This window comes from Anopheles stephensi, chromosome 2 (genome assembly GCF_013141755.1).
Source record: "Anopheles stephensi strain Indian chromosome 2, UCI_ANSTEP_V1.0, whole genome shotgun sequence".
Classification (NCBI taxonomy): Eukaryota; Metazoa; Arthropoda; class Insecta; order Diptera; family Culicidae; genus Anopheles; species Anopheles stephensi.
In genome coordinates this window covers 16,258,634-16,269,550 of record NC_050202.1, presented here as the reverse complement: position 1 = coordinate 16,269,550, position 10,917 = coordinate 16,258,634, and the positions used below count along the sequence as shown (strand labels likewise).

Below are 10,917 nucleotides of genomic sequence, written 5' to 3'. Positions count from 1 at the left end.
TCCCCATCGGGCAGCATGAATTGATTTATATCGCAAACTGTCGCCAACCGGACTGCGGCAGTCATCGGCATCATGGGTTCGTGAGAGATCATGTGTACATTTATTTGTGTTTGGAATTAGTTCTAATTTGTTCGCACATCGTGTCGCACAGGGGCGTGTCGGTATCAGGAATAACAGAGCTGATTATATTTCGGGCAGCAAATGGGATTTTTCTTGGGATGATAGGATACAACATCATCTTCAAAATATGATTAGATTGATTATTATTAAACGTATACTTCCAGTAAAAAAAATCGTCTCAAGCTAAAATGCTTTAAAAGCAACAGTTTAGAACGAAACAGCTTAAAACATCAGCACAAACACAATATTATGCTACTTAAACTTCAAACTGCACTCGACATTTAAAGTGTATGCTAATGCTGTCGACGAGAGTGGGCACGAAACAAAACCAAAACCAAAAATCGTTCCACCAGTTGCACGAGATCGTCTTCACTAAATTATGCATTCACGTTCAAAAAGCTCTTAGCGAACGACGACTCGCCCCTTATGCTTGCTCCTTAAATGGTCATTGTTTTACATTCCTCTTTCGGTTGCTGGAGCTTTGCCGTGACCGACGGTGCTGAGGTGCTGAAGAAGGTTTAGCACATCATGAAATTAACGGGGGTAGAAAATGAGCTGGTTGTTTGAACGGATGGTGAACTTTGGCGAGTTCTAAACGGGCAATCTAGAGAGAGTTGATGCGTCCGCCAGAACGGCCGGGATAACGGATTGGCAGACGACGGCGCTGAATCCTGAATCGTGAGCGGTATCGAGGATTGTTGCAGCAGGCCAAGACCGCAAAGCGGTTGTAGCGCCTGATAAGTAAGTAAGTAAGTAATCTAGAGAGAGTTGGTATGCCGATCCTTAATTGAAGTCGAATTTCCAATAATATTCCTCCTACCGTAAAAATATATAAAATGATCCTCAGGATAAATACATCAATTGTTAGTTGCGTCAGCCCTATTGCTAACATGATGCCAAAAATAGGTAGATCTTAACTTGCGATTTCTGGATACTTGAACTTTAATTACCCGTAGCTGGCCAGACATGAGTACGAGAAAACGATCCCAAGAGGATCGATTAGAAGCTCATCGTGTAAGCAGCCAATTAACATTAAGCCGCTGACATTAAGCTATAGCTATCTTTCAGAGAGCTTCCTTCTGGATTAAAGAAAACCCTGTGAAACTAGCGGGGAAACTTAAGGACTTTGAGATATTTGTCTAATATCATACAGTCATCCTGCTGAGTGCTGTAATTTTAGTTTATTTGTGTCGTTAGAGATCTGAGAAATTTTCAAGAAAGTAAACAAATCCAAGATAAATGATAAGTGCTCAGGCCATACAAATTACTTGAATCCTGAAAATATTCTGAAGGAGTGGAATGCGCTTGGAGCATTTTATTGATTGCCTTAACGGTCTGGCAAGCATAGAGAGCGAATCCAAGGCCACATGCCTTTAGTGTCCTAATCCGATCTCCATGCCCTATCCTCGTTCAAAGGACAATTGAGATACCCAGTGCCTGATATACTAATATTTGCCAACTAATATTTGCTTCAAAATAGCCAAGTTGGTTAGAGTTGGTCTATCATACAAACTACACTGGTCCGTATTATTACTACCAGGAAATATAGTTTGGACATCATGTGGGCGACTCGTCCAGTTTGAATAACTTGTTCCATAAGTTGGTTCCAGTTGCATATCTTGTTCAACTGCTATCAGAACACTGAATTTGGGTTCATATTTCGATAGTTTTTGACTTCAACATGTTCATTGTAAAATCTGATCGGGTTTCTAATTACGAGCAATGGTCATCCCCTTTTCTACATAAAAGCTTGATGGTTGAAATTTTTTGAACTTACAAGTTAAGGGTTGGAGTCACGGAAACACTTTAGTGATAGCCATACGTTTCGCCGGTACCTGTCAGAATTTTCAAGAGAATCAATCTAAATGATTATCTATCATCCATAAAACGAACATGAGAGACGATGAAATAAAAAATCCGTTTAAATAACATCTTTTACCCAAACACAAGCAATTAATCTTCTTGTTTATGCTTCGCTCCACCAACCAGTGACTTGTGGTACATGTTCGTGGCACAACTTATGATAGCAAGAAGCATTTAAATAATGGTTGTTCTGCCATCGGGACATGAGAAGGATTGTGTCCATACACCCACAAGAAGTTTGATTCCATTTAAAAAACAGCCTTCCATCGATGGTTATCAGTGCTGGTCTTATGAAAGCTCGTCAAGAGCTTAGTATTGAAGTTGAAGAGCAGCAGCGTATAGTAAATTATCTCACGAAGAAATTAAGCAATCCTTACAATACCATAAAGGCTAATTTACAAGCATAACTATTGAGATATTTTTACGCAAAATGTAATTAAACGCCTCAACTTGACGCACCACACCAATCATGATCAATTTCAATTAAATAGCCGACAATTAGTTAACGTTGGCAACGTTTGGACCCTCGTTTAAAATATTACCCATTAAACAAATTTGCCCCGCATGTGACGGAAAGATGATACTAAATGGGATAATAATCAAAAGCCGGCCACAGCATGACCTCAATTGGCAGAAACAAAACAACAAAAAACCAAACAAATCCGCCACATATGGTGTGTCGCACATGTTCGCCTTTGTTTAACACCATGCATCGCTACCACTTGGGCATATTTATGGTGGAGGCATTCTTTTTTTTCGATTGGTCCGGGACATGTTTCAAACAATTTTGCGGTTGTTTAGAGCCGGTTGGTAAGCCATTAAATAGCCATATTTATCGCACGCGCTCACATGTTGTTGTTTGAACAGGGTAAATGACAAATAGGGTTGCGAGCGATTAAAGCTGTGAAAAATCCAATCGATTGTAATGTGCTAAATTGAGCTTTAAAGCAGGCTTAATCGGGTCGAGCGCACACCACTTCGGGGGTAGATAATCACGATTGATCTCTTCGCTGTTTAATTTGTAATTAACCGTTGAAGTGTTCAATTGTGAAAGCTGGTGTTAATATTACAATCAGAGCAAATGATGGAAGATACATTTTAATACATACCTGCGGCTGAAGTTTTATCTCGCGCGATTTCGGACGTAAACTTGCGAAAGAACTTCGGCTGCGCATCACCTCATTCTGTGTACTGTTTTTTCATAGAAAAAATATAGCTTGTATTCATCACTACCATCTCTGAATCTACGATGACGTTTCCGCCCGGAGTTCCTACTAAGGGCGAAAAACTTACGCCGGGTTGTGATAAACGTTAAACTTTTGGCCGATTCTGACCAGCCATAGCATTGCAGGGCTGCACACAGCGGATGATGAGGCAGCACAGCATGCCCAAAGCTCTACATAGCTTTTGATGTGTATCTGACAGCTACTTCGTCAGTTTGGAAACACACTCCCTTTTCTTTTCCACAGCTTTACTGCTGTGGTCGATCCGCTTCTGACCAACAGACGGCCAGTCCATAATCCGGACAAGTTCTACTTTGCACGATAATCCTTCAGAAAATAAAATCGGGACAGACAAAAATAGAGACAATGTGGGATTTAATTGAAATGTACTTCATTTTTCAACCCCAAAGCTATCGCGCAAACTTACCGTTGAGGATCTTTTATCGTTGGCCGCTGGGACGCAGCTTTGACACACCTGAAAGCGAGTACCGTTCGTCGAACACAAACCTGCTACAAACCGTCTCTAGCTCATCGTTTGAACCGCTTCCGGGTGTACCAATGTTACACTGCGACCACTGTAAGAAGGGCCACCAAGATTTGGCGTGAGCACACTACCGCAAGGACACTGCTACCGCCAATGATAACGACGGTAGGAACGCCCGAGGCGTGTGTGTGTGAATGTGTGGCGTTGGTGATTTCGTGAGTTTCGTCTGTTAGTTCGTTCTTGCTCTGTGTGTGTATTTTTGATGGTGCTGGTGGTATGTTGACCGCCTACCAACCAAAGCGCGGTTCCAGCCCTCACTTGTACCCGCTCGTCCGGCGGGAGCAGTAGCTGGACGTTTGCGAACTGTTCATCGTGCCGACCAGCTCGGACGGATAGACGTGATTGAGATGGTGATTGATGTCCAGCGGTTGCGGGATCGGTGGTGGATGCTCCGGCGGTGGCGGCAGATAGTCGACCCAGTTGGGAGGAACTGTAAAGAATTTGTAAGGTAAAGAAGATTAACATACCACACAGTTGGCGTGTAGTGACGCCTAAAAGCTTACCATTGTTTGGATTGATCGGTCGCGGATAGCCGTAGAACGATCGGAAGCTGGACGACGTGGACGAGAAAGTATCGTGACCTTGGTACCCTAGATCACCATTATCGCTCCGCGGAATGCCATTGATGATCATGGTTGTGGCGTACGGGGTAGGACTTTCGGGTGACTGCAAAACGAAAGCCCACCGTTAAACCAATCGCTCGCGTCGATTAAATCCAAACGTCCACACTTACCTTTCGATTGTAGAATGACGTCAGTCCGCGAGGATCAACCTCGGCGTAGTCTGTGCCCCCGTCCGGTAATGGATACGTGTGGTGCGTTTGGCTACCCTCCAGCAGCTTGATCGAGCTGAGTCCGGAATCTTTATCCGTATCACACGTCCGCCAGCCACGATCGATCCAAATGCCGCCATCTTTGCGCGACATGCTCAGGTTCGCTATGTCGCCCCGGTGTGCGCCGAGCGTCGGCACGGTGACAACCGGTTTGCCCAGGCTCTGGCGTCGGCGGAACAGCACCACACCGCCCGCGATCGTTACGATCAGTACGACCAGCAGCGAAAATACCACCAGCATCATAAACCACGTTTCGTGCAGGAAACTGTTCGCGTGCGGCTGATGCTGCGGATGGCGCCGTTCGTCATAGTCGCCGAACAGATGGTTGTGGTTGTTGTGTACGCCCTGCGGTACGATCACGAACGAGGGATCCATCACCAGGTACAGCGGTTTGGAGAACGGGCCCATGCCGAGCCGGTTAAACATGGCCACGCGAATCGTGTAGCTCGAGCCGGTGGTCAGGTTGTTCAGCATGACCGAGGTGGTCGTCGAGTTAAGCGTCATCTGGGCCAACAGCTTCGAGGCGTTGTTGCCCGACTTTACCTGGATTTTGTACCCCACCACCGCACCGTGCTGATGGTCGCGCAACGGTGGACTCCACCGTACCCAGCCCGCGGTCAGGTTTAGCATACCGGCCTGTATGTTCGTCGGTGGTCCCGTCGGCATGTCCTCCAGCGTGCGCACTATGCGCGCATTGCTCGGTTGGCCCTCGAGATTCTTAAAGTACGGCGTCAGGAAGAACTCGTACCGGGTGTACTTGTTGAGGTTCGTTATGATGTGGCTCTCCGTTTCGCTGTTCGGGATCGGTAGCATGCTGTACCGCTGCACATCACTGTCCAGATCGCGATAGCGCACGTAGAACCCTTCGATGTACTCTTCCGAACCACCGATCTGCAGCTGCCACTCGAGCCGTACAGATGTTGACGTGAGCGCTATGATATCGATCAGCTCCAGGATCTGCAAACATCGCACAAAACCCGCACCCAACAATGCAACCAACCGACCAAGAACATAGAGGGGAATATGTGACAATCAGCATTATCTCATCTAGACCATCGCATCCCGAGGGATGGGCCGAATGCAACACCTACCTTGCCGCTCAGCACCATCCGTGCCGTCTCCATCTCCTCCGGTATGGTGACACGATCGTCCGACGAGAGCGTGCGGATCAGTGTCGAGAGGGGCGACGGGGCCGAGAAGCCCATACCATTTTCGGCACGCACCGAGAAGATGTATCCGGTTTCCGGTGACAGACCCGTCACCGTGGCCGTATTGCCCGCGATCTGCCGCATCGCCACCCTCCAGCCCGTATCCATCTCCCGATCGTCCGTGCTGTGATACTCGATCGTGTAGCTGGCGATCGCGTTCGTTCGCAGCTTGTCCTGCCCACGGGCCCATATGAGCGTGACGTTTGTGTTGGTTATGTTCGCTGCCTTCGGTTGGCCCGGAGCGGACGGCAACAGTTCGGGATTGAATATCTGCTGCGATTGCGGCGGGAGATTGCTATCGACCTGCGGAACGAAAGGTGGGCAACGAGAGACCCGGGTGGGTTGGGTTAGGGCATGAGTATGTAATGAATAGAGGGAAAGGAATGTTTACGATCGTTACAGGTAAGCGTGACACCTCCTTCACACGCTTTATTTTATTGTAAGCCCTTTGCAAATTTAGAGCAAACGGCTGTAAAAGTGTTTTAACTGCACGCGGAGTTTCACCGATTGGTTGCATAAAGAGCTCGTACGCCTGAAGGTATGCAAACGAGTCTTGGACGGTTTGCCAATTACGAGCAGGAGAGTAATAAATTTGTAACCAACCAGCTGTCAAATTTAATTGAAAGGGAGTAGTTACGAGAAACACTTACACTCAGATACGCTGACCAGGAATACTCATGATCGTCCAGCTTCACGGAGCAGCGGTACCAACCGCTGTCCTCGGTTTGAAGGTCTGAAAATATAAACAATAATAGACAATTTAAGTGATTATCTTTACTTAAGCTTAAAAGTATAAATCTAACTCAAAAAACATTTTCTAGATAATTTTTTTAATCAAAATTGGACCTTTGTAGTTATTTAAGAGCGAGAATAGCCCTTGGCTAATCTTTGAAGATCTTGTGGATTGCATTCTCTATGCTAGCAAGCTCCATAGCTCCAGCTAGATCAATAAATTCGGCACCAAGTCACCTTGGCCACTTTGGTGTCATAAAGAAGCTCAGGTAAGGGCCAATTTTCCTTTAAAAATAAGAAATGAGCTCAGACGTTAGTCAATGTATAAACTAGTAGTATTGTTATAGTAAACGTTTTCTACCCTCTGTTTTCATTTGGCTCCAGCAATGTACTTCAATGCAACTTCAGCGTCAATTTATGTGCTACCATTTTTGGGGTCTTTTCAAGGACCCAATTCTTGCCCCATTTCGCACCCTTCACTCAAGCCTTTAACTGTAACGGTAAGTACCACTCTAGCCGTGCTACCAGTGCTGTCACAGCGGATGTCTTAAAACCGCACAGTGCTGCATAAGTACGATGCAAAGCAGATCGCGCTAGCCAGACCACCATCATCTTCTCCGATGATGGTATCGATTTGGGTAGGCTACCAAACGGTAGCACCAAAAACCGCCATCAAGATGTCAAGTATTTGAAGGCTCCGGCCGACTGGGATGTTAGGCACACACACACACACACCACTTGAGCACGCTTAATGGTAGATGCGAATTAAGCCGTTCGTTCACGGCTCTGTGTGAAGTGTTGCCATTTTAAGTACGCGCTCCTTTTTCAGTATAACCACGCGCACGGTTGTTAAACTTCTTGGTCAATGTTTTTGGGGGTCTATATCTGCCTTAATCATCCTACTGTGTGTGTGTGTCTGTCGCAATCGAGATCAATTTTTCCTTCTCGAAAGCCCATTAATAATATGTTCGGCCTCAAACGGTCCTAGCATCTTGTTTCTTTTTCTTTTTTTGGTTTTCGAGGAGCAATCCGGTAAAGAGGTCAATAATTAGATATGGCACATCGGAACGAGCGTACCGGTGGAGATTCGTGCCAAACGAAGCGAGGGGTTATTGAGGCCCATACTTTCGGGTATAGTGGTACCACTAATTGTCCACTTCTTCCGTTACCCGGCAGTGCTGAAGATGGGCATGAATCGGGCCCAAGTACCGTGGGCAACGACGCGACTGGCACAAGAATGCTGGGATAGAGGAGATGCGGTAATACGTTCCTCCGCTCAGAAAAACCCTTTCGAAGCTGTGTGTTTTGAAATTGGAAGCTTAATGAGGCTCTTAGACGAAGGATGATGCTCGGATTTAATTCGGGACGGGACTCGATGTGATAACTTGCCTAATGGAGGGTTCATCTCGGTGACATTATTACTTGTCATTAAAGTATCTGCTTACTGTCGGTGCCCCCGAGCTTAAGTAGATAAACGGTTTCGAAGGAGTTAATTTCGGTTCCTTTTTTTTCGAGGCAGTACCGAAGAAGGATGTACGGGTTTTGTTTGCTAGCTGTTTCGTCCCATGTTTTGGGGACCGCTGGTCGGTAAAGTTCCTCTGTTGTTGATGTCAAATCTAGTTTGCTGGTCTTTCACCAACTTCACCAGCATGCATCAAACACTGCATAACCATGTTAGTCGAATGTATGGAGCAACAAAATGGAAATGATTGTACCTGATGTAAACACAAAACCTTCCTTCAGTACAAAAACACATTCTGGGAGGACAAAAACCTTCGCATGGTATGGCTTGGCGTGGAGAGTGTTACGTTTTCGAACATTCTTTCACTAATGAAAGGTACCAGTGATGGTCGCTTTGCACCTCGTTCCGTATAAGGTTCTATGTTCTATGTTTTGGTCGGTTCTGTGGCGTTCTTCGTTCCTGGGCTCACTACTTGCCCAGGCTCTTGCTGTCGTATGGCTATAAACACTCACACACACACACACACCAACATTTTTGCTGGCTTCAGAAAGTTTTTGCCACGCTCAAGGATATGCTTTACCGGTCGTAAAGATACACTCTTTATCCATTCGAAAGCCACGGTGGTGAAGGTAGTGTGTATGTGTGGTGTGACAAACAAAAACTACACTCACCAACCATCCTATCCTTGCCACTGCCGCTCGCCATTTGCACTCGTCCTCTTCCCCGGGGGGAAATGTTTGCGGGCCGGTGTGTACTTTAGTCAGGATTTTAGTACTCTAGAACAAATACTAGCTAGGATGGGTTGGGTGGGCGTGGGGGGACGGGTTTTTAAAAGCGGCCTGGAAGTGCTGAAGGTATCGAACAAAGAAAACTTTTCCCAACGAAACCCAACGAGAGAAAGCGTTGTACTTTACACTTTTTACTTACGGAGCATACACGCATTAGAGCAGGTTCATTCAAAGCAGTCGGGTTTTTCGGTTTATGTACGCCCTATATGAAACTTTAAACACCTTTAAGAAGGAGCAGCTTTGGTTGTTAAATGTACTGTTTAAAGTTCCATTGTAAGATGGTTGGTAACACTGGTGTTGGTCAGCCCAAACAATGGTGTCATAGTTCTGACACATAATAACAACTGGTGCTGTTAAAGTTTGGCATAAATGTTGCTTGGAGCGTACTCCAAAGAACCATTTGACAAAAATATTTAAACTTCTGAGGTCTTGTAGGCCCTGAGTGGCCTTGCAGCTCCTTAGAAGTATTGGATAAGGTCCTCCAAAACTATTGAAGATTTGCCCGATTAAAACAGAGATAACACGTCCAGAAACAAACATATTTTTCACAAACACCGTACGTAGCTCATTTTCAGCTCAAGTTAGCTCATTATTATTCTCCCAAGAACAACTTCATCTAAATTTTGGTACGGCAAATTTTTTTATAACAACATGCGTCTCATGCAGGATACTCTCAATCGTTCAGACGAACTTTCTGACCTCTGGTTCCTGGTTCTTCAATGATAAAGACAATATGAAGCCTGAAGATTGCTCTAATGTTACTGCTGACCTATAAGATTCCTAAAATAGTGTTGTATGACCGAAGACTATCCCGTATTATGTTTTTCATCATTTTACTTTAGTAATAGTGATGTGAAAATCCCGAAGAAGCTATAGCTGTAGCTATAGTCGGAACATGTCTTAATTTTCTTTTTTTAATTCAGAAATAAAACCCACAGTCCCAACAACTCTTCAACTGCAGTTTCTCGACTGTGTTGACCATAACTGCTCTAAAGCAACTGAACAAGGAATAATTTTTTGACTGCTTACTACAGGCAAGATATAGTGTTTTTTTGGTGATAAGCGTCTTCGACTTTCATGAATTCTATGGGCCTCCTAGAGGCGAGGAGCGCTATCGGATTTGGTGAATTACAAGAACACAGGTACTTCTTAGGTACTTCTAACAACCTCTTAGGTCATGCCTGCAATTTCTGGTTTAATAAACTTAAAGATACCACGTAGTTGGGTAGTCAGCCCTCACTACGGGGGAACGGTCCGGCTCCACCACCGGGCCGCCCCGAACTCAGGTACAAAAACAAGAAAAATCAAACAATAGTCTCAAAGGGCATTGATTTTACATTTATGCCTTTAATTGATATTCAAGTCTTCTCCGTCAACCAAAAAAAAATTTTTTCATTAAAATTAAATAGATCCTGCTCAAAAACGAGTCACTTATTTGAGATTGACATATTTTTTATTAAATTTTTATTAAATGACAATATCGCATAAACCCAGCGTACTTAAAATAAGTTTAAATAAATGAGTTTTGAGCAAAAAATACATAACTATACTTAAAATTGTCAAGCAAGTAAAATATTCAATGTGAAACAAAAGTAGAAACTTCTGAACAATTCTCAACAAAGCTAAAACCTTTCACCACGTATTGCTCTGCAAAGAAATACCCCTTTATACAACCATAAATGTGCTCCGGCTGTTAAGATTCTTTTCAACCAACCAACCTTTGAAAAGGAACCATAAATGGCAAAGAAAAGTGCCATTTCCCATTTCCCACTACCTGTAGCGTACCACGAACAACGAGTTAAGGCGAGCCCCATCCACAACACCATTCGGGGGAGGAGCAAAAAAAAGGGGGAAATGATATTCTTTAAGAAACGCCAAGAACGTGTGCGATTTCACGCACGTCTACCACGGCGTCTTATCATCGAAAGCATTTGCATTTTCAACAACAGGAACACCATCGGAAGTCATTGACGGCCTTCATTCTAATAAAAGTTATTCAATCCAACCCCGAAAGTGCGAGCGATCGATGCTTTTAAACCGACGCTTCTTAACGTGTTCTCCGCGTGGACCGGGGGTTGAAGTACTTCTTGAGCAACCCACCAACATGGCGTAACAAAGCTCGGCAGGAAATTCGCTCAATGATAG

At 44.8% G+C, this 10,917-nt stretch overlaps 1 protein-coding gene across 1 annotated transcript in view; it reads right to left on the bottom strand.

The window, feature by feature from the left end:
- Positions 1–3,162: 3,162 nt before the first annotated feature.
- Positions 3,163–10,917, bottom strand: part of LOC118506315 (roundabout homolog 2-like) — a 43,720-nt gene continuing 35,965 nt past the window's right edge. The window contains exons 9-14 of the mRNA XM_036043264.1: positions 6,441–6,523; positions 5,674–6,093; positions 4,484–5,539; positions 4,254–4,416; positions 3,634–4,180; positions 3,163–3,533 (exon numbers count right to left, since the gene is read on the bottom strand). Coding sequence (XP_035899157.1) covers positions 4,005–4,180; positions 4,254–4,416; positions 4,484–5,539; positions 5,674–6,093; positions 6,441–6,523 — 1,898 coding nt within the window. The 3' untranslated portion in view covers positions 3,163–3,533; positions 3,634–4,004. The remainder of the gene's footprint in view (positions 3,534–3,633; positions 4,181–4,253; positions 4,417–4,483; positions 5,540–5,673; positions 6,094–6,440; positions 6,524–10,917) is intronic.